The following is a 25,189-nucleotide window of genomic DNA, read 5'->3' on the forward strand; positions in this document are numbered from 1 at the left end:
CATGGTTAACCCCTCTTATGTATTGTAACCATTTAATTTTAAGTTTTTTTTTCGTAATATTTTGTTTTCAAATTTTATTAATAAATGAGAATTTTGGTAATAGTAGACAACTTTTTCAAAATTTGGCCTGAAAGGTTTTGGGAGACAAGGGGGGCCGCAAATCAAGATTTAGCCTCGGGCGCAAGAGAGACCAGAACCGTCACTACTTAACTTCCAAGTGACGGCAAAGCAGGTTTGGGTCCTTTTTCATTCTTGTGCCAACATTGGAAGTAGCGAACAAATCTCCCACCCATGGATATATCCACGATAAGCTCCAAAACTCTTTAATGCGATGGTAAACTATAATAATCAATTATGTTTTATTGCTTTTTTGGAACTTTCAGTGACACTCGGTACTAGGAAGATCATCATACCCACAAATACCATAAAGGGCTGCCAACTCCTTTATTGCAGCAAAAGAGAAACGTTAGCATTCCTTGTTACTCGCAGGTAAAAAATACCCACCTTAGACTAACTTAGAAGTTAAAAATAGCTTCGTTAAAACAAACTGGCTGGTCGGACGATAGACAGATTGGGAAACATGTCCTCTCGAAAACGTCTTATGATGACATCTCGTATATTTCATCAAACTCCTTTTTTTCTATTTTAGACTCTTTTCAACGTAAATAAAAAAACTAGTTTTTTTAACTGAAAGTAAGGAGCGAAATTAAAACTTAAAACGAACAGAAATTACTACGCATATGAAAGGGACTGATCCCTACTCAACGCCCCGCACTTTACGCCAAAATTTTTTATTTTAAAAAAAAGTAGAGTTGTGAGAAAGAGTCAAACTTTAGCGTAAAGAGCGTGGCGTTGAGGAGGGGGACAGTCCCTTTCATATACGGAATAATTTCTGTTCGTTTTAAGTTTTAATGTGGCTCCTTATTTTTTGTTAAAAAAAAGTTGTTTCAAAGCTTTGATCGGACGATTTTGAGGAAAAAAGGGACAGGGGAGGGAGCCTAATTCCCCTCCATTTTTTTTGGTTACTTAAAAAGGCCACTAGAACTTTTAACTTTATTTACGAACGTTTTATTAGTAATAAATATACGTAACTTACAAATTAACTTACGTAACGAACTTCTATATTCGAATATTTTTATTACGTATATGGGGGGGGGGGTCGTCCTCCCCTCGTCAATACCTCGCTCTTTACACTAAAGTTCGAATTTTGCTCCAATTCTTTAAGAATGGCTCCTGAACCACAAAGGCCGATTAATTAGAATGAATAGTTATTTTGAAATCACCAAAAATACTTTAGCATAAAAAGCGAGGCATTGAGGAGGGGACGAACCCCCTCATACATGTAATAATTTCTGTTCATTTTAAGTTTTAATGTTGCTCCTTACTTTTAACTGAAAAAACTTGTTTTTTATTTAATTTCTCATTTTCATTTTAAATAATACCGGAAAATCCAGCGCCCCCTTCATGGAAATTCTCTTCCCCCATGATTAATTCTTCCATGGAATGATCCTCTCACTTAACCTCCTCTTCAATAACCTCCGCTGTCCCCTCCTCAATACCCCACTCATTACGCTAAAGTTTTTTATTGTTTTAAAAAGTAGAGTTGTGAGAAAGAGTCAAACTTTAGCGTAAAAAGCGGGGCATTGAGGAGGGTGGACAGCCCCTTTCATATACGGAATAATTTCTGCTCGTTTCCAAGTTTTAATGTCGCTGCTTACTTCCAGTTTAAAAAAAAAACTAGTTTTTTTATTTAATACCAATCAGGGCTGCATATAAAACAAGAGGTGCATTATGATATGGTAGGTTATAATTATGCCTAGACATTTATGTCAAGCATACATGTGACACGATAGCCAAGCATACATGTGAACATTACTAAGAACATTACTTCATTATTGAACTTTTACGGCCATAAATTTGCATAAAATTCAAGGCCCTACGCATCAGATGATGTCAATCCAATAAATGGACCAAGAAAATTTTTAAAACCTTATGTTTCCAACTACTTCTATGGTTGGATTCATCTTTTATTTGGAATACTGAGATACTATGTAAACTTGTATGCCCCTTGGAGTGGTGTATTAGTTTGAAAAAATAAAAACAAAATAAATTAAAATCCAATCTCTAAATCTTGACAATTTGCATGCATGAAATTTCGCACAATATTTCTTAGTTAAAACAAGAAAAGTAGAGATTACTGGAAACCAATATGAAAGAAACAGAATCGTATTAAATACAAGAACCGAATGTCGCCAAATCCTTTTATTGCAATATTAATCGCAGCACCAACACAGCTGGACCCCCTCCAATTCCTTTTTAATCTTTCCAGGGCTTCATTCTTAACCCACTTCCATGAGCATCTTAGTTCCTATATATCCTTTCTTGTGGGCTCTCATCATCCCATTCATGGATGTCTTGCTTTTTTACTTACATCCAAATGGATTGCTGAAAGCACAATCTTAACCAACCATTATCCTTCACACATAAAGCACAATCTAACCATCTTATTCTTTCTTTCATTATAGCTTTGTGTGATAGAACCAGATTTTTCCTGAAGGTTAATGTTTAATGCACAGTAATTCAAATACGTGCCTTTAGGTATCCTTCGACAATTCCTCTGGAAAACACCTTGCATATTTTCCCTCAAACTATGAAGGCACTCGTGTTTCAAAGCTGTGCTTAGCATCCTAATCGCAATCGAAGACTTGTCTTCCTATTATTCCAAATGCGAACGAAAAGCATGTGTCTTGGCCATTCTACTTTTGACATATTCAATGCAACCAAAATTTACTAATAATGCAATCTATGTAAGTAAAGGTATCCACTCGATCCATCTTCTCGTTACCTGGCATAACATCTTCTTCCTCATTTATTGAATACTTAAGTAACCGAGTAGCTTAACATTACTTTTCAAACCTAATCTCACACCCTGAACTCTTGGACAATAGAAAAATTCATTTTAAGCTAGAAAACTTGAATTATCTGCATAATCTGAGTCTAATTGTTTTAATTGCCCAAATATAGCATAAGTCCTTTACATGACTCTGATTAGAACTTGGTTAAACAAGACCACTGTTCCTTTTAATATATACCATTTGTAATATACAGACTTGAAGTGTTTTGATTTAGGACAGTCATTCTACTACTTTAGTGTTTTCAAAGACTAACGATTTAAAATTTAGGGCACTTCCCTGAGTAATTCCTGGATTTAATCTTCGGCCCTTGAATCTAAAGAGGTACAATATGTGTATATGTTCAAAGTTGGAGGCGCAGGGCTCTGAAGAGACAAAGTCCAATTCCTCCAATTATTCATATTCAAAATCTTTGCATGACTCGGATTTCTACAAGTTGTAGCCTCTTCATCCTTTTTTAAATACGTGCTAGAAGTATTCTGATTTTTACTTCTTTATTACAATACTAGCTTTAGATTTGTAACTAGTAAGCCAGTGACCTATTGAAAATTAAATTTATTGACATCACACACCATTTGTTAAATATACATATATTGAACAACTTGAACATACTTGAACCGCCTCTAGGCACACAGACTGAAAATACTGTCAGACTTGATAACTACACTGTGGATTAAACGTAGATTTTGCTAAAATTTACTAATGATACATGGGCTATTTTTATAGTTTAAGATCCCTACCCTAGACTGCACTTATCACTTGATGAGAATTATATTGGAACTTTCGACGGTTCAAAGAAGAATTGAGATTTTGAAATTTTTATCGAACGCTATTCTACAGACGCATGGAGTTGAAGAGGTTTCAGTTTGCCCCCCGACTCGCTTCAACCCTGAAAAGGGCAATATAGCTCAAAATTTGAGGTAAAGTTTGAGGTAAAGTGAAGCCTTCGTTTTAAAATAATAGTTTCACTCTAGATTGATACTGAAAAGTACCAATCAAACTAAAACAGGACGGCAGCTATCCCCCTCATATACACAACCATTATACACACATTCTCTGCTAGTTTTCATAATGAAGCAGGTAGCAGACGGATGTTTTCAGAGTGACTAAAAGATTATGCACCCAGGTAAATTTGAGGTTTCGATAGAATAGGATACTTTCTGTGTTACCATTTCCACCAACAAACTGGGTGGAGTCATTTAGGTCCCATTGCCCATTCCCCCTATGGGGCTCTGTTTTAACAGGATACCTGATTTCATCCAATGATGGATGAAATGCCATCCACAATTGGTTTTACCCAATTATAAATTCCATTTATCCAATGATGACTGCCCTGATTCAGCTCATAATTGTTGACTTAAAATTCCCCCCATAAAAATTGCCATCATAATGGAGCTTGTCCGAACTAAAATAGATAAAAATGTCCGTAACTAAAAAAAAGGTGCTATTTATGTGGCCATAAATTGTGTACGCACATGCAAATATTGCCAATTCAAATGAACCAACCTTTAATGTACTAATCCCCACTGTTTTGGACAGGTTCTACAAGCAGTTTCATTCCGACTACACCTAATTTTTCTTCTTTTTTTAAGATGGTAGTATTGTTTCGATTTACACATCACAAGTTGGATATGGTAATAGAAAGCAACCAAACCATATGAACTGTACGCTGAGAAATTTACATTGAGATTTTCTTCTCGCCATTTAACTGAAAATTAGTCCCATAAGCATTATTTTATTTAGTACTATTTTTGCTCTCCTCCCCCCCCCCCACTTCCAATTCCAGTTGTAAGCAAATGAAATAAATATCTTTCGTTTGAATTTTTCAAATGGCTAGATGAAAATAAAATAGAACGTCTAAGCGTCTAAAAATTAGGTGCCTCGGGTATCGGTAAATTCTCCGCTTCCTGCTATCTATGATTGATAAACAAAATAGAACAGATGTCATTAAAGTAGACTGTTACCTGTTTCGCAGCTCAATGACTAAATTTAAACGTTTTAAATAGATTAAATGTTTTAATAGAATGTTTTTAATATATATAAATGTTTTTAACAGAAATGTTTTAAATAGATTAAATGTTTTTAATAGAAAATACGAAAGTACCATTGCGAGTGCCGACAGTCCGAGTCATTTGTTAGCAGTGGCTTAAGGCTTAAGGAAGAGGAGGGGTCAATACAAACCCCAAAGCCAAACTTTTTGGCTTGCAAAAAGCGGGACTTTTTAGCCAGTCGCACATAAATCTGAACAACGATATCAGTCTTGGCAATTTACTCAAGTAATACGAATGGATCTATTTATAGAACCAGAAAAAAATTTATAGTCCTGAAAAATGTCAATGGTTAGATTACTTTACATTTAGAATACATTCAAGACGTGGATGTGCGTATTTAACAATTTATGGACAAAGAATCTCAGCAAGCCAGTCTGATTTCTAACATGATGCTAAATTTAGAACGTTGGTAATATACTACTGCTGCGATTATCTTTATAGTTGAGGTGATCCAGGTTTAAGGATCACCTTAAACCTGGGGCACTGCGAGTAAATAAAAGTTAACGGTTATCCAAGTCAAACGACAGCGGACATTTTATCAATGGGGAATAAGAGATGCATTCAAACGATAGTGGACATTTTATCAGTGGGGAACAAGACATATCTTTGTTGCTGTAATAAAATCACTTTGAAAGAAGAGCAAATGTCTAACTTTGAACAGAATCATTTTCAATAATTGACTTTGAAACAAGCGCAGATGTTTAAATTCCGAATAGAAGCACCTTCAAAAATTGTTAAATTATTCTTTAAACAAAAATACTCCGTCAGAACTTTGATAATTCCAATAAAAGGAGAAGTTAGTTGTCGCTTATAATATGTTTGGTTCTACATTTCTGAAATTAAGTGCCATTGTAGCTACCAGAAAAGCGAAATAATGAATTTGATCATTAGGGTTTATCATATGTTTAAGTAGATCTACGTTGCATGGGCAACGTGAGGTGTTGCGGCTATGTTTGTTCGGCTTTGCCGAGCAAAGTGTTGCGAGAGCAACACTTTGGTATTGATTCTACATTTTCTGAAATTAAGTGCCATTGTAGTGACCAGAACAACGAAATAATAAATTTGATCATTAGGGTTTATCATAAGTTTAATTAGATCTACGTTGCATGGGCAACGTGAGGTGTTGCGGCAACGTTTGTTCGGCTTTGCCGAGCAAAGTGTTGCGAGAGCAACACTTTGGTATTGTTTCCTCGCTTCGATTAAACGCTGAAGTTGTTAATCTGTAAGGATCTTAAAATAAACAAGTCCCCTACATGTCTTACCACTGGAACCAAATTGGTCTTACCATCAAATACACCGGAAACAAATAATAGGTACACCAACTAGCAAAAGTTGCGAACCCTTCATTGCCGAAGATGATTATGAGCTAACAGCCGACTGTTGCTTAAAACTCCCCTATATGTCTCAAAATTGGTATCGGCCTATTTTTGGTTTCAGTGTGTACCTTATTACTGAAGTTGTCAACCCCTTTAAACTTTCAAACTGGTACATCTCATAAAGGAATTTTTCTACCAAAAAATGGATGACATATACTTTGATCAGCTCATCAAGAGCTATCGACTGCCGTCGAAAAAAAAAAAAAAAAATCAATCTATCTGTCTTAGTTCAAAAGTTGACTTTTTTGCCGTAAGTCAAGTTTCTAACGTCATCACTTAGAAAGGAGCAAAGGATAAACTCTAATTTCTTTAGCAATGAGAGAACTTTTAAAGTTTAAGAGGCACATTTAATATCATTTCTCTACTGCAATTCCAAGTGCAAAAAACCGAATGATAAACTCAGCTGAAATCTCGAACAAATGGATAGAAACAAAAGATGGCAGCACTTTCGAACCCGTGGGAAAATGCCACTTTTTTACATTGTAAATTTTTCTATTTATCACTCATAGAAGATATATTGGCTTTGGGGCCGGGTAACTACCGCACATATTTAACACTTGTAGATTTTAGTCCATCTTCAATTTGAAACTTGTGCCTGCCTGCTTGCCTGCTAGAACAGAGCTTTCAACTCGAAAGCAGAAACATGGTTTGATGAAACGAAAGCTTGACTGCATAACTTCAGATAGTTCTGTCTGACAAAGGCTATAAGACTCCAGTTCACTTCACGCACTATAGGCTCTGGCTCAAGGACAAACAAAAACCATCCTTTTTGGCCCCAGGCAAGAGTTCTACGAAACTTTCCAAAATGCAAAGTCATATTCATCAATCCGGCTTGAGATCCACGCTTTCCGTAAAAACCAAAGAGTTTAGACCCTTACCACTTTCTAGGAATAAGCTGAAATTGGGGTGCTAGAAAAAAAGTGTTGCTTTCGCAACACGCATAGTGTATGAGTTGAAATCCTTGCCACTTTTCCGAAGTTGTCGCAGAAAAAAAAAACGGAGTAGAATGTGTCCTATAAGGAGCATAGAAATGCCTCTCTCATACAGAACGTGGGAGAATAGAAAGGAGCACTTTTTCCCAGACCGAGAATTTAGTACACTTTAAGGACCATTCCGCAACAAAATTATGCATGTCTACCGTAAAGCGCTCAGTTCTAAAATGATGCCAACAAGACGCTCTCCATTAAATTTTTCGCAATATTCTTATGCGCCCAAGAGCCATTTCGTCGCGCTACGGATTTGACATACGTAAGCCTAAGGTCGTATTTGACAATTTTTGAACTTCTGGAATAATTCCAACAGTTGTTGGCTGAGCTAGGATTAGCAGGGTATTGCATATTTTTAGTCGTATTTCCATCCTCCCGACCTATGTATCCGTGATGAACCTCCTTTTGAGAATATCTTAGAAATGATTCTTGACAAGTACCGTACCTCAGAAGTAAAAATGCCAGATACGACCTTTAGGCGCAATAGCGACAATTTGATACAAAGCTAAAGGTAACCGAAGAACTATTAATCTTATGGTGGTATGCCACGTGTACGTCTCTCGGCAGTTTACAAATAATAAAGAGATTAAGTTGCAGCAAAAAAATTTGCCTTGTTTTACAAAAAAAAACTTACCAAGTGCGCTCGTACTACTTCCCCCAGCAGAATATAAGGATTGCTGTTGAGTGGGTTGACCGTAAAGGCCTTGTTGTGGTGTAGGAGGCTGATGCATTGTCTGCTGCTGACCAGCAGCCATGAGTCGGACAGCACCAGGTCCAGTAGCATTGATAACAACTGGCGCAGGACTTACCAGCCTTACAGGAGTGCCAGTACCCACACCTCTCATATTGCCCATTACAAGGGAGCCATTTTGGTCAACATAGGCTTGAATTACTTGGTAACCCTGAGGTACCTAAAAGTATGAAACTTATGTGGAAAGTGCAAAGAATAAAGCTCTAGCTGGAATTGTTTCATGTGTTATGATTGACCAATCTAAAAATTTACCTTGACACCAAAGATTTTAAGCAGTAGTCTATTCCATATCACCAGTCTATGACGTTGTATGGAGAATTATCAAGCTGCCACGATTTAATACGGACTTGAATCTATGGCATCTTATACGTTAAGATTCTAGCTTCACAGATTAGATCTTTTAATAGTAAAAATTCCCTGCAAAGTTCTTTACGGACCTGAGCTCGAGGACTAGAAATATTAGTGGCTACTGACCATTTTCAATCGATTGGTGACAACCGGTCAAATGCAAGACATATTTTTTATTATTATTATTATTAATATAATTCTTTTGATTTCTATATGAAACACTATAGTAAATAATCTAGTAGCTTCAAACTGCAATAATAATTAGTTTTTCGTATAAAATGTATTTAGGGCGGACCCATCATTTAAAGCCATTTTTATTTATGGATTATTCTAGTAAAATTTATGTGAATCAAAACGCTTGAGAAGTGGATCCCTGTTGACTGCTTTTTAAAGATAATGGCATATTCTTCCACAATACAGCTCATGCCTAACCCTTTCTTGCAAGCAAGGAAAAACTTTATAGGTGGTAAAAAAAAAAAAAAAAAAAAAAAAAAAAAAAAAAAAAAAAAAAAAAAATCGTTTTCAGATGGACAAAAAAAGAGAAAATGATATTTTTCGAGAATCTTTGGATACAAGTGAAAGCGAGGTACGCAAAACGAATTGGGCTTTGGATCGCATAAGATATCAAATTGATTTAAGCTATAAATGACCATATGAAAAAAGTCGGGTGAGTTGAAGAAACGATTTTTTGGTGCATTTGAACAAATTTGGCTTAAATCTTCAATTTACATTAGAGCTGGAAGATTTAGGGAAGCTTCCTTTTTTAGACATTTTAATACTAAAAAATACTCCTAATCTTGAATTTTCAGTCTATAGGAAACAGACCCACAATGACCGTTATCTGCATTTCTTGTCAACCCACCTTCCTTCTGTAAAAAGAGGGGTGGTAATTTCTTTAGTCAGCCACCACTCAACCATATATCCGCGAACTCAGCAACAAAGTTCAAAGGTTGAATATTTTTTTCAATATTAGAAATGATAAAACTGACCCTATATTGAGTAGTGGTGTTTACAGAGTCCCGTGTTCATGTGGGAAGTTGTACATTGGCAACAGTCGTCAAAAGCTGGGGAAACGACAGCCTGAACATAAGATTTCAATAGACAAATATGTGGGATGTGAAAACAAATATAATGATTTTGGTTCTGCCCTGACCCTCCACATTTTTGAAAATCCAGATCATTTAGTTCTTTTTGATGAGGTAACTTTATTAGTCTATCTACAGCAAATGACTTACCACAATCTTTTAGGGGGGCAATCGAAATTTAATAAATACATAAATAGAGACCTTGCTTTAAACAGATATTGAAGATATTCCTATAAACCCAATTTACAATAACTTTATGTTAAAAGATTCAAATAACATTTTTTTTTCTCAGTTTCAATTATGACCATCCGACCTCACATTTAATGAAAATCGGGTCAATAGGCAAGCTAAGTCAATCGCTTAGCAGAATTCTTGCCCGAACTAATCGGTGAATGGTCTTTCATCTATTCTGGCTTGGATTTTTTTTGTTTGTTTGATTCAGTGTTTCTTCTGCTCTGTTCGAATTTACTTCAAAGGGTTAGTTTTTCTCTTTTTTTTAAGTTTTGAGTGAAGACGGCTTGGCGGAGGCCCTTGCCGAAATATCCCCTTTTGTCATTTTCGTTTCTTTTCTGTCCACTGGCAGATATTACTCTTGGTTTCTTGCCATTTATTTTTATTATTCATTTATTTTAGTTTTTTGTTAGCCATACGTAGAAAAAAATGGAAAATTAACTAAAATCGAAGCATATTCCATGTGAATAGCAGTTCATTTTTAGAATATCAAAGTGCAAGATAAAAAGAAAAGAGGGAAGGGGACTTGCGTTTTAGCAGAGCTGAACAAAATTTACAAAACATAACTTTAAGGAATAGTAGAGGACTTATCAAACTGTAGATTACTTTTGGCGTTAACCTTGAGCCACAACAACGTCAGCATTGATTGATTATGGTACAAATCAATAAAGTAGTCATGTTAATGAAGGATAATATTTTGCTTAGGACGCTAATAATATTTTGCCAGTTGATTAGTCGCCATTAAAAAAAAAATGGTAATTATCCCTTCTAGTTGTAATCAGTACAGTAAAACGTAACAGCAAGTGAAAGGTTTTCAAGATATAAACCGAAAAAATTTGATGAAAGTCCATAATTTTAAATACTATTTCAGAAAATGTACCCCTAACTCTAGGAGTCCCCCCCCAAAAAAAACGAAAAAGCCCCCCCCCCCCCCCACAGAAAATTAACGAGATAAATAAAAAATATGAGTGCGTGTGTGTATGTTTTTATACAAATCATAAATAGACAAAATTGGTGATTGCCGTATTGTAGTAAATTAAAGCGCAGAGGAACAACAAGGAAGTAGGAAATACGTCGCCTAAAATTGCACAACAGGAAGGACTTAGTAGTAACTAAACTATTGATTGAAAATTAATGAGAATACCCATTAGGGAAATAAAGTTCCGAGGCCAAAAGCAGAAATCCAGTTTAATTGAGTTTGGATTGGCATATGTTTAAGGGTCTGCATGGGGGATTTGCAAACTTCCTAGCAGGTTTCTAAGAGGGTTATAAGGGACTGGGGACTTCTAACAAACGTATATATAAAAGATTGGGACTTTTTACGATTTCGGCTTCGATAAAACAGCCGTCTGTAGTTCAGAAACGACAAGAGAGAAATTCGAGCCTTTGTCCCGATACAGGGATTGTGTCACAGAAAAAAAATATATATCATTATCCCACTAAGAAAAAACAAAACAAAAAACTGTTCTAGCTCTTAAAGCATACTCCTTATCCAGGATAAGTATCCAGAATTTTTTTCGTGGGTGGGAGGGGGGGGATGCATCTAAAATACTAATGGGCAACGGTCGTGGCAACACTTGTATAGTGGAGTAATAATACTGTCCTAGTGGAACCTGCTGCTTTGATTTCCCCACGATCAGAGAAAAAGTCTCCGAATTTCCTTAAAAAAAAAAACAACCATGCTTAATCGTATAAAAAAAACAAAAAAACAACAGAACTGTGCTAGATCCCAGACTAAACCAAAGGGAGTAGGCTATATTGGGTAATAAAGACGTCAGTCTACATAGATTTTTAGATTTAAGTTATATTGAATTATGGCTGAAAATTGCTATAGAAAAAAAACGGTTTTTGTATTTTTTTTAAGCAAAATCATAATTCTGGCTGGGTGAATGGAAAGATCTGATACTAGTGAATCTAATTATGCAAATATCATGTCCTTTTGGTGTGAGTTATAGCTGCAGACTTGTCGCAAAATTCCTTGTTTCAGTGTGAAAATACTGAAACATTAAACATTTTTAAAGTGTGACTCTCTAATACCCTTTCTTATCGATTTATGTTTATGCCACATAAGTTTTAGAACAGGAAGTTATAGCAACATCTGCATTTCTAACTTATGCATTTACAGGCAAAATATAGCAAAAGGGCACTTCTCGTCAATGCTCTCCTTTGAACTCATAAGCACTAAAGAGAGATATAGCAATACCGATCGCTTCTGATTCTGCCCGAAAAAATAAATAAGATTGTTTCAACAGCTCCATTTGAACTCAACTATCAAGGATCAGACGCGGCAATCATGGAATACGCCAACGACTTGTATCCTCGCAAAAGCTCAATTTTTGCTCAAACTTTTTTTTTTAAACTAAGTTAAATTGAAGAGTATCTTACTCGGAGGAAAAGAGGTCAAATTGTTAAACTTGCCAGCCCCCAATAGTTATAAAACTCCATGAAAAAAGAAAATCTTTTACCTCTAAATGCACTAGGTAAGTAGACCACTCTATTAATTTAATACTATAGTTTGATTTCTCTTATTGAGTAAATATTAAAGCCAATATTTAAGCTATAATTCGTTTTCCTTTTTTCTACTCAGTCCCTTACGTGTTTTTTGGTTTATTCTTTTCTTTTCTAACCTGTTGTAGCATAGTGGATTGATACTCTGCGTGGCAATACGGAGCATCCGGGTTCGATCCCCGCTACAGCAAGGTTGGGCGACAAGCTTGCAACTTGTCCCTGTAAAAAACACTCAACAACTGAAACGTTTACTATAATACCCAAAAATTGGCATTCTTTTCAATTGAAAATGAAACCGTGGGGCGGTCATGACAAACTGCATAACAGTCTGATTGTATAACAATACGACACCATATCCTTTAATATGAACATAATTGATGGAGGCCACGGAACCTTTATCGCATATTACTATCGAAAATCAAACAAAATTTCAGCTTGGTCGGACCATGAAAATGAGCGAAATATTTATTACAATACTAGCTGTTGGGGTGGCGCTTCGCGCCACCCCAACACCTAGTTGGTGGGGGCGCTTCGCGCCCCCCCCCCCCAAAGCCCCCCCGCGCGCGTAAGTCGTTACGTGCCATATTAGTTACGCGCCATTGTAGTTGTGTCCCTATGTCCCACCTGTGAATATAGATATATATAGATATATATATATATATATATATATATATATATATATATATATATATATATATATATATATATATATATATATATATATATATATATATATATATGTTTTTAACTACGTAAACTTGCGAATATACAACATTCTTTGCTGTCCCATTGTCTGTGCATATAAATAGATTGTCAGGTTTACCGACTCTTGAACATGCAACATATAATGGTCCATGGGAAAACAATCCGTATTCAGATCTATACCTCATGATTCTAATGATTGCCCTTGAGCTTTGTTGATGGTGATTGCTAATCGACCATTCCCTGAGTCGCCATCGTCATTTATATATCCCCCTGTGCACCCCGGCGTCCCCTTTGTAGTTATGTCCCTGTGTCCCGGTCGTCATTTATATTCCCTGTGTCCCGGTCGTCATTTGTGTCCCGGTGTTCCAGTCTGTGATTTCTCTTTGAGTGTCCCGGGCGTCATTTATATTCCTTGTGTCCCGGTGTCCCGGTCGTCATATATATCCCCCTGTGCCCCCCGGCGTCCCCATTGTAGTTGTGTCCCTGTGTCCCGGTCGTCATTTATATTCCCTGTGTCCCGGTCGTCATTTGTATCCCGGTGTCCCGGTCTGTATATACATTCGTTTTTTAGTTTTGTTTTTCTCCTTTATTTTTTTCCTTTTTTCTTTTTTTTTCTTTTTTAGTTTATTTAGATTTTTAGATTTTTTAGTTTTTTTATTAGTTTTTAGTTTTTTTGTAGTTTTTACCATTTTTTTAGTTTTTTTAGTTTGTTTTTTTTTTACTTATGTCCTGGTCGTCATTTATACTCCCTGTGTCCCGGTCGTCATTTGTGTCTCGGTGCTTTGTTGATTGCTAATTTATATTATATTTATATTTATATTTTTTATATTTATTAATATTTTTTTAGTTTTCTTTTTCTCTTATTTTTCAGTTTTTTCCTTTTTTTTTTAGTTTTTTCTTTTTTAGTTTTTTTTTGTTTTTTACCTTTTTTTAGTTTTTTTAGTTTTTTAGCTTTTTTAGTTTTTTATTAGTTTTTAGTTTTTTTTTAGTTTTTGCCTTTTTTTAGTTTTTTCAGTTTTTTTTAGTTTTTAGTTTTTTACCTTTTTTTAGTTTTTTTTAGTTTTTTAGCTTTTTAGTTTTTTTTCTTTTTAGTTTTTTTTGTAGTTTTTACCTTTTTTAGTTTTTTTCTTCTTTTGTATTAGTGTGAAATAATTCAGACGTCATATGCGGACAAACACGACGTCACTCGACAGACAGACAGACAGACATAACCCACAAACAACTTATTTTTATATATATTTATTCATATTTTTTTTAGTTTTCTTTTTCTCTTTTATTTTTCAGTTTTTTCCTTTTTTTTAGTTTTTTTTCTTTTTTAGTTTTTAGTTTTTTTTAGTTTTTTACCTTTTTTTAGTTTTTTTTTAGTTTTTTTAGTTTTTTAGCTTTTTTAGTTTTTTTATTAGTTTTTATTTTTTTTGTAGTTTTTGCCTTTTTTTATTTTTTTCAGTTTTTTTTTAGTTATTAGATTTTTACCTTTTTTTAGTTTTTTTAGTTTTTTAGCTTTTTTAGTTTTTTTTTCTTTTTAGTTTTTTTTTGTAGTTTTTACCTTTTTTAGTTTTTTTCTTCTTTTGTATTAGTGTGAAATAATTCAGACGTCATATGCGGACAAACATGACGTCACCTGATCCACACACAGATCCACACACAGACAACTTATTTTTATATATATAGATTTAAAGCTCGACATAATAAGACGAAGTTAAATAAAAGCACTTACAAAATTCAATATTTTACCAAAATTTCAAATGTTTGGGGCAAACGAAAATTACTAACTAATAGATATCTTTCCCCAAAATTAAATTTTACACAAGAAAATAGAAATTATCACTGTGTTAAAATACTGGTAGTAATTCTTTCAACACCCTCTGATGCTCAAAATGTTGAAAAAGTAGAACACCAAACAATTACCCTTAGCGGTTTTCTTTCTTTTTTCTGTAACTGAAGTTAAAATGGATATAAATTTGTTTTTCTCATTATTTGAAGGAGAGAGAAAATACAAACATTCGGCTCCATTCTATTCCCATGTTGCTACCATTAAAGTAAAACTCAAAAAAAAAAATCGTGACATTGAGCCTAAAGGAGTATGGTCACTTTTACTAGAATAATAACTGAAGGGAGATTTTCCTCCTTATGCATTTTGTTTCGATTTCGGTCGCTGTACCTTCTTTTTAATCAGGATAAGGTTCCCCAATCACTAAAACTTCATCAGAAGTCAAGTCGGATCTTATGATACTCTGAGGATATTTTAGAGCACAAAAAAGGGAGGCCTTTCAGCAGAGCTGCTTAATTTGACATATAATGGATATATGTCTCACGATCCACGCCTCTCACAATCCCATTAACAAATTAACAAACCCGTCTCACTATTTTTTACCATTATGCTTTGGCGTATAATGGTTTTAATGACTTGTAAATTAGTTTAAGCCACACTAATTATTTTGTTTATTAACCTTACATGTACATATACAAGATTATGTAAATCTTGAAAATACACCAATAGGTAAACCTATAGTGAAAACGAGTACATATATGAGAAATCATGCTATCGTTGTATCTGAAACCTGGCACCAACTGAAAACTATAATGTAAATAATGAGAAAAGTCAGAATTTTTTTTTATTCAACTTAAATATGGACCACCTGTTCATTCCTGGCTTTTAATTAAATAAGAAAAAACAAGTTTTTTCAACTTAAAGTAAGGAGCAACATTAAAACTTAAAGCGGACAGAAATTATTGTGAATTTGAAGGGGACTGCCCCCTCCTCAACACTTCACTCTGTACGCTAAAGTTTTTTTCAGTGCTTTTAAAAAAGCTTCATATTGTTACAATTCAACGACCCTTGTGTTTCAGGAGTCACTCTTAAAGAATTGGGACAAAATTCCAACTTACCAAAATTTAAAAAAAAAATTCTGGCTCGTAGCCTTTGATGTGGATCACTAAACTGAATGAAAATAAAATATTTGGAATCAGCATAAAAGCCGATTCTTTTGTTATATTCATCGGTATCAAAATTCCGTTTTTCAGTTTCGGTTATTATTGAACCACGTCGTTCCTTACTTACAAGTTCGTTACCACGATCTGTTTGATAACAGTATTGATATATCTTTTGATATAAAGATATATAGATATATCTTTTGATATATCTATCGGTATCAAAATTCCGTTTTTCAGTTTCGGTTATTATTGAACCACGTCGTTCCTTACTTACAAGTTCGTTACCACGATCTGTTTGATAACATAGAAATGGCTAAACTTATAGTCGAAATTAGTATATAAGTGAAAAACCATGATTTCATCCCACCTAAAACCTGAAACCACATTGAAAACCATACAAAACTTGATGAGAAAAGTAAGAAAATGTATGTCTATTTACCCCAAAATCAAATTTCATGCGATCGTTGGTTCCGATCATAAGACGTTTGGTACAGTTTCTAAAATCTAGAAAGTGCGCAAGCGCAATGGTCAAAAATAGCGAGACCGGTTGGTTAGGCGAATGAGACGTGTAGACAACATTCGCCACCCTAAATTCATGCGTTGAAACTGATAGAAACGAAATGAAAAGTATCTTGGGCATAAATATCAACTGTATTAGGCAATAGTTGGGAACCGGGATGGGCAACGAAGAGGGCTTTGTAATTAAATGACAAACGCATCAGTATTTTTTTCCTTTTTTAGATCCTAAATTATAGCTTCATTTGCTAACTAGCTTTTTTTTTTAATTAATCACTTGTCTCCGTACATACATAATGCAAGCAAGGAGGCTGTGAGTTGTTTCTAAACATATTTTGGCATCAAGCACATAAGGCTTTTGCCAGTGATTTGCGTGGTGTAAGTAGGCACTGGAAAAGTTAAAATCCACCCCATCAAAAAGGGAGGCCCCCAGTTGGCACCTCCGGATCAGATTATCTGTTTGAATAGCAAACACCGGCCTAGTATTCAAGCATTATCGGGTAGATAATCAACTATAATAGAAGAGTAGTAGGGAAAACTTAGGCTAAGTAATTGATTTTAAATTATTAACTTCGTGTATTTTCAATAAACGTGGAATACGCGTAAATATAAAGAAAAACCGCAACGTAGCGTAATATTTTTCAATAAACTGATGTTTTATACTTAACCTTACTTGAAAGATATTCTTATGATAGACAATAAAAACTTGGGTGTTACTTGGTTTTGCTTGTGTGAGTGCTGTTGTTAAAATAGGCAGCTCCTGAAATATACACAGAAATTCTTTAGCTTCAATAAACTATATCAAGTGTGTAAATTGATGAAAAGCTTTTCATATAAAAACAGAAGAAAGAATATAAGGTACTATGGTTGTAAGGAAAAAAAGATCAGGTACATTTAGGCTTTATTACAAGACGTGAAGCGTAAAATAAAGTGATAATATTGCTCAAATGATAATAACATTTTTGTCCAAATGATATAGTATAAAATACCACCTAGAAGCTGACTATATAAGAAATTCCTTGGGATATCTGCTTTAAATTTTAACATTTATATTAAAAAGCGAAAATATAGAGAAAGTATTTTCTCTTAAGAAAATTCTATACAGACCTGTGGTAAGCCAGTTGGGCCACCAGCAGCGGCCATTTCCTGTAAAGAGGATGGAGACAATGGCCTTCTTTGTTGAGCATTTCCCTGTTGAGCTTGGACCATAGCCCCAGGGGGTATTCCCATACCAGGACCGCCTGGTATCATTCCTGCAGGATACATTCCCCAAGGTACGCCATAATACTGGGGCATCATAGGACCTTCAAAAGAACAAGATAGCATACACATTGAGTTAGAAAATAGTGATGCCACAAAAAAAAAAAAAACTTCAGGTCAGCGCATAAACGAGAGCCTCGCTTCTACTTCATTCAATTCAAAGCGTTGAATGGTAGTCTAGGTTCCCAATAAAATACGAGGGGGGGGGGTCTATTAGAGAAGATTTCGCTCTAAGAGACATCCAAAGACCATCCAAGATAAATCCTCAGACAAACAGTTTTACGCTTTAAAAAAGGAAAACGAATTATAGCTTAAATCTTGGCTTTAATATTCCCTCAAAAAGAGAAATCAAATCGGACGAAAAATTACTGTTATACTTAACCCGAATCGAAAATACAATTAAATATAGTCATGAAGGGTTGGAAAAAATATGAATTCATTTTTGTGTACATAAATCCACTAACGTATTAAACAGTTTACTGAAGTAATGACCATATTAACATTAATGGCAATACGGGCTTTATTAAAGATAATGATATAAGTCATACTACTAAAAAAATCTAGATAAAATAAAACAAATCAATAAAAAAAATTAATACTAAAACCACATGTGTCCAAAGAACGAACCATTTTTAGCTATTAATAAAGCTATGATTCAAGTTCTTTTAAATTTTGATTACCAGTAATGAAACTACGACTTCTTGTTTTAAAGCTTTCTCAATGATTTAGCACCTCTCGTACTTTTTTACTCAGAGAGAAATAAGTTATGCAAATATCGAAGACCATTATTATTAAGCAATGAGCACAATGCCTATTGTACAAGATATATGGTCACTGTCCAACCTAAAGGTCATACCTGACATTTTATGCCCAGGCCACATTGCAGTCACACTTGTCGATAAAGTCAAATTTACACACAGCGCTAATTAATGTTTCCCATGTGTAATTTTGCGAGTTCAACATTGTTGAATAATTTTTAAAACTAGAAAATGATAGAAACTTGGAACAGTAGTTCTTCTATCATTGACAGGAATCTGACGGAATTTAAGAAGACGTAGTATTATTAAAGAACAGTTGGACAAAAACTAATTATTTGTCCAAACTCTATAAACTAGTTTCTTGCAATTGTAATTTTCCCCTTCTTAAATACAAATATGGCGCTAAAATCAAGAAAAATACCATGTTATTCCTAAAATTTTTTCTCTCGATAGATGTGACTGATGTGGACCAGGCATTACACTCCCGACATAATTGCCAAAAACTTACGATCAGCATAGTTCAATCCCCCTTTGATTTCCTGATCTATACGCCCTGCTTATCCTCCCTTTAAGGGTAGCTTAGTTTTTAGCAATCATCCCGGAAGTGTGAAAATGTTAGATGTGCCCATGAGCGGGACAAAACCGATAGCTAAAATTTTTGGTATTTTTAAATAGTATATTATGTATGTTAAAAGAGCTTACAGACTATATTCTCGAAATGTAGTTTTGGATTACGCCTTACAAACAAAGTGATAAGGGGACAAAAAGAAAATCATAATAGTAAATTGGAAGCGCATGGCAATGCAACAGTGCTAGTGTCTCACCTCTGAATGAACATCCCTGACCAGGATTTAAAATCACTAGATTTTAGTGATTTTTTGGTTGATTTAGTGATCTTCTTCAATAGTCTAGTAATTTATGTGCTGATTTAGATATTTTTGTTTATTTTGTTTAGGCAATACAAAAATCACAAGAAATAGTGATAAATTACAAGGGGTGGCAACCCTGGCCCTAGCTCACCTAGAAACGACTTAAAATTATAAATCAAAACAGATACAAGCAAGGGGACTGTGGTACACGTGGCAAATGTATTATAAAAAGAGCAACCGTTTGCTTATTACATTTTTCTTCTGCTGACAAGAACGGTCAAGAACTGAACTGACCTTAATTCTTAAAAGAAAAATCTAGCAATGCCGTGCCTAAAAGCTCTTAAAAATCGCCTACAACATAAAAGATCTCAGTTTGATACGCTGGATGGCTTCATTAAAATACCAATTATCCCAAATCTGGATTTTGTGTGTGTGTGTGTGTGTGTTTTTTTTGTTTTTTTTTCTAGCAAGACAGGGAGACATTTTATATTTTAAATCAGGTTTCGTAGCCATATTTAAGCATGGTACACAAAAAGTAAGAAATCGCACATAAAGAAACAACAAGTATAGTAAAGGCCTACAAAGTGTGGGATCAATGACATACAGGTCAGTCTATGGTCAGCAGACCCCATAAGGTCCGTAGAGATGGAGCATTTCATTCACAGGTACATTCGAATATTCGATCGTAATTATGTCTACAGTTTTATAGCAAACACGTGAAAGATTTCATTACTATCCAGCATTAACTGCACAATCAGACGTAGTCATACAGAAAGCTTAGATACTTTCCAACCCACGCGAAATACCCCCCTATGAAGTAAGTATGCTTCTACAAATACGAGCAGATAAAAAATCATTAGAAGAACTTTCCTGAATTCTAACTTGCGTCAAAAGATTTACTCTTTGCTTCTGGCACAAACATATATGCATTTACCTTAGAATTTATTTTTGCAGGAAATGCGCTATGATCCTCAAAAGACGAGAACATTCCGAAAATGCGTCAAACTGTTATAAAGTAATAGGAAATGACATAGAAATGAATGAAACTTTTCAATAATTTGGAAGTGAAGGAAAAATCTATTTTGCGAAGAAGAGTTAAAGGCAGTAATAGGAGAGTTGAACAAGAGTCAAGAGCTCATATAAAGTCGGAGCCTTTAATCAGACTCGGTACTAGAGTTATCGATTTTGCTGTTCTTTGTTTATTGGCAATTTTTACAAAGACAAACTTGCAAATACAGTGTTCCTGTAACCTGTTCTTGTTCAGTATTGTAACGTTTGTCCCACCAAGTTTCATCCCGATCTCTCCACTCCAAGCGTTTCCAAGATTTCCGGTTTCCCCCTCCAACTCCCCCCAATGTCACCAGATCCGGTCGGGATTTAAAATAAGAGCTATAGCACGAGGTTCTTGTAAATATTAAATTTCATTAAGATCCAACAACGCGTTCGTAAGTTAAAAATACCTCATTTTTTCTAATTTTTCTGAATTAACCGTCCTTCCACTCCCCCCAGGTGGTTTTATCGAGGACGCGACTATTTCTAATTTAATCTGGTCCGGTCCCTGATATGCCTGCCAACTTTCGGCGATTACAATATTGATAACGTATCTAGTTTCGGATCTCAGGATTCAACCCTCATACCTCTCGCACCATAAGCGAGAATCATACCCCTAGACCAGCAGGCCACACTTAAGAAGAACAATCAATTCCTTTCTGGGCAAATAAAATTCTTCTCAACTATTTCGTTCGATCGCCCCCCCCCCCCCGATAGTAGAATCGGGGAAGCGACTATTTCTAATTTAATCTGGTCTGGTCCCTGATATGCCTGCCAACTTTTATCGTCCTAGCTTATCTGGAAGTGCCCGAACTAGAAAAACGGACCGAGAGACCGACTGACGGACAGAAATTGCGATCGCTATATGTTATTTGGTAAATACCAAGTGCCATAAAAACGATTAGACCTCAGGTGCTTATGGATATATCTTTGACAACAGGGAGGTATCTAGTGAATTTAGGTAACCCTGAACCAAACCTCTTTCAAACAGTTCGTGGTAACGAACTGTAGTAAGGAGCGACCCGGCTCAATAGTAACCAAAACTCTAAAAACTGGAATTTTGATATCAATAGCCGCCACATCAAAAGAATTGCATTTTAATGCTTATTTTAAATATATAAGTTTAATCAAGTTGTCTTACCCATCAAAAGTTAAGAGCCTGATAAAATTTGCCTTATTTTTTAAAAAAGAGGAAAACAACCCCTAAAAGTCATAGAATCTTAACGAAAATCACACCATCAGATTCAGCGTATCAGAGAACCCTAGTGTAGAAGTTTCAAGCTCCTATCTACAAAAATGTGGAATTTTGTATTTTTATTTATTTTTTGAATTGTATTTGTATTGTATTTTTATGCGTGTTTATTTGTTTGTTTGTTTTTTTCCAGGGGTGATCGTATCGACCCAGTGGTCCTAGAATCCTGCGAGAGGTCTCATTCTAATGGAAATGAAAAGTTCTAGTGCCCTTTTTAAGTGACAAAAAAATTGGAGGGCACCTAGGCCCCCTCCCACGCTAATTATTTTCCCAAAGTCACCAGATCAAAATTCTGAAATAGCCATTTTATTCAGCGTAGTCAAATAAAACCTTATAACTATGTCTTTGGGGACGATTTACTCCCCCACAGTCCCCATGGGAGGGGCCACAAGTTACAAACTTCGACCAGTGCTTACATATAGTAATGGTTATTTGGAAGTGTATAGACGTTGTCAGGAGAATTTTTAGGATGGGGGGGGTATCAGAAGAGGGAGATATGTTGAGGGAACTTTCCTTGGAGGAATTTGTCATGGGGGAAGAAAATTTTCACGAAGGAAGCGCAGGAATATCAAGCATTATTCAAAAAAAAATACTATGAAAAAATAAATACGAAAAAGTTTTTCAACTGAAAGTAAGGAGACATTAACATTAAAAACGAACAGAAATTATTACGCATATGATGGGCTCACTTCCTCCTAATACCTCACTCTTTTTAAAGTTAAAGTATTTTTAGTGATTTCAACTATTTATTCTACGGCTTTTGTGTAAAGAGCGGGGTTCTGACGAGGGGGTGAACCCCTTCGTATACGTAATAAAAACATGAGAATACAGAAGTTCGCTACGTAAGCTAATTTGTAAGTTACGTATATCTTTTACTAATAAAAACATTCGTAAGAAAATTAAAAGTTCTAGTTGCCTTTTTAAGTAACCAAAAATCGGAAGGCAACAAGGCCTCCTCCCTCGCTCCTTTTTTTCTCAAAATAATTCAATCAAAACTATGAGAAAGCCATTTAGCAAAAAAAAAATTATGCAAATTTCGTTTTAATTATTCATCTGCGGAGAGCCAAAATCAAAACATGCATTGATTCAAAAACGTTCAGAAATTAAATTGAAAAAAAGTTTTTTAACGGAAAGTAAGGAGCGATATTAAAACTTAAAACGAACAGAAATTACTTCGTATATGAAAGGAGATGCTTCCTCATCGACGCCCCGCTCTTTACGCTAAAGTTTTTATTGTTTTAAAAAGTAGAGTTAAGAGAAAGTCAAACTTTAGCGTAAAGAGCGGGGCGCTGATGAGGAAGCATCTCCTTTCATATACGAAGTAATTGTGTTGCGAGAGCAACACTTTGGTTTTGTCCCGTTTTTTTTTTGTTTTTTTTTCTATGCCGCCGATCTCAGCTTATTCCTGGAAACTGGTAAGGGTCTAACCTGTGCGGTTTTTACGGGAAGTGTGGACCTCAGGCCGGATTGATGAATATGACATTACATTTTGGAAAGCTCCGTAGAACTCTTGCCTGGGGCCAAAAAGGATGGTTTTTGCTTGTCCTCGAGCCAGAGCCTATGGTGTGCGAAGTGAAGTGGAGTTATATAGCCTATGTCAGAGAGGAGTATCTGAAGTTGTGCAGCCAAGCTTTCGTTTCATCAAACCATGTTTCTGCTTTCGAGTGGAAAGCTCCGTTCTAGCAGGCAAGCAGGCAGGCACCAGTTTCAAATTGAAGATGGACTAAAATCTATAAGTGTTAAATATATGCGGTAGTTCCCCGGCCCCACAGCCAATATATCTTCTTTGAGTGATAAATAGAAAAATTTACAGAAACAAAAAAGTGCGATTTTCCCACGGGTCCGAAAGTGCTGCCATCTATTGTTTCTAGCCATTTCTGTTCATGATTTCAGCTGACTTTACCATTCTTTTTTTTCTACTTGGGATTGCAATAGAGAAATGGTATCAGATATACCTCTTAAACTTTAAAAGTTCTCTCATTGCTAAAGAAATTAGAGCTTATCCTTTGCTCCTTTCTAAGTGGTGGTGTTAGAAAGTTGGCCTACGGCAAAAAAGTCAACTTTTGAACTAAGACAGATAGAATTTTTTTTTCCAATGACAATCGATAGACCTTGATGAGCTGATCAAAGTATATGTCATCCATTTTTTGTTACAAAAATTCCTTCATGACATACACCAGTTTGAAAGTTTCAAGGGGTTGACAACTTCAGTGGTAAGGTACACACTTGAACCAAAAATAGGCCGATACCAATTGTGAGATATGTAGGGGACTTCTAAGCAACAGTCGATTATTAGCTTATAATCATCTTTGGCAATGAGGGGTTTGCAACTTTTGCTGATTGGTGTACCTATTATCTGTTCTGGTGTAATTGATGGTAAGAACAAATTGGTTCCCGATTGTAAGACATGTAGGGGAGTTGTAAGTAATAATCGGCTGTTAGGCTACAATGACTTCAGCGACAAGGGGTTTGCAACTTTTGCTAGTTGGTGTACCCATTATTTATTTCCGGTGAACTTGGATGTATATCCCGGGAGAGGGACTTGTAAGTAAGAATCGGTTGCTAGAGGAGGCTCACGAGGGGCTACAAATTTGTGCAAATTGGTACACATCTATGGAATCAGGGACCCATAAATTTCCTGTAATGACTCGCCATCCAATAATAAGCGATCCTGGATGGCGAGTCATTACAGGAAATTTATGGGTCCCTGATGGTATTTTGATCCTGAAAAGTTACAGATAGCTTTATAATACCAACTAGATTACATAAGATAATGTTCCAAGTTTCCATCCGTCACGATGTCTACGATTGAAAAGGATAAAGTTCAACCGGCTGCAAAGTGACATTTAGGGGCCTAGTAAGTAATAATCGGCTGTTAGTGTGGACCTCGGGCCGGATTGATGAATATGACATTATATTTTGGAAAGCTCCGTACGACTCTTGCCTGGGGCCAAAAAGGATGGTTTTTGCTTGTCCTCGAGCCAGAGCCTATGGTGTGCAAAGGATAAAGTTCAACTGGCTGCAAAGTCAATTTAGTCCCTTCTTCCAATATTTTTTTTTTCAACCCTGAGGAATAGCCTTTGATCATCTGATTACTGATTGTGTTATTCTTTGTCTCTCACGGAAGAGGGACTTGTAAGCAAGAATGGGTTGCTAGAGGAGGTTCATGAGTGGCTACAAATTTGTGCAAATTGGTGCACATCTATGGTATTTGATCCTGAAAAGTTACGGATAGCTTTATAATACCAACTAGATTATATAAGATAATGTTCCAAGTTTCCATCCGTCACGATGTCTACGATTGAAAAGGATAAAGTTCAACTGGCTGCAAACTCAATTTAGTCCCTTTTTCCGATATTCTTTTGCTGTTGTTTTTTCAACGCTGAAGAATTTGATCATGTGATTACTGATTGTGTTCTTCTTTGAATATGCCGTTTTGAAAGCTTTGATAGTTTTGACAACTTCAGCATTTAACCGATAGCGAAGAAACAAAACCAAAGTGTTGCTCTCGCAACACTTTAATCGGCAAAGCCGGACAAAGGTTGCCGCAACACTTCACGTTGCCCAGGCAACGTAGGTCTAATTTCTGTTCGTTTT

The 25,189-nt window shown here is 35.5% G+C and overlaps 1 protein-coding gene across 2 annotated transcripts in view; it reads right to left on the reverse strand.

The window, feature by feature from the left end:
• The window catches only part of LOC136040879 (pumilio homolog 2-like), a 199,080-nt gene that overhangs the window by 49,659 nt on the left and 124,232 nt on the right, over positions 1–25,189 (reverse strand). For both annotated transcript variants that reach the window (XM_065725279.1, XM_065725280.1), the window contains 2 exons: positions 17,511–17,707; positions 7,960–8,236 (listed from right to left, as the gene is read on the reverse strand). In XM_065725279.1, coding sequence (XP_065581351.1) covers positions 7,960–8,236; positions 17,511–17,707 — 474 coding nt within the window. The remainder of the gene's footprint in view (positions 1–7,959; positions 8,237–17,510; positions 17,708–25,189) is intronic.

The sequence above is a fragment of the Artemia franciscana genome, chromosome 21 (assembly GCF_032884065.1).
Source record: "Artemia franciscana chromosome 21, ASM3288406v1, whole genome shotgun sequence".
In the NCBI taxonomy this organism is placed as follows: Eukaryota; Metazoa; Arthropoda; class Branchiopoda; order Anostraca; family Artemiidae; genus Artemia; species Artemia franciscana.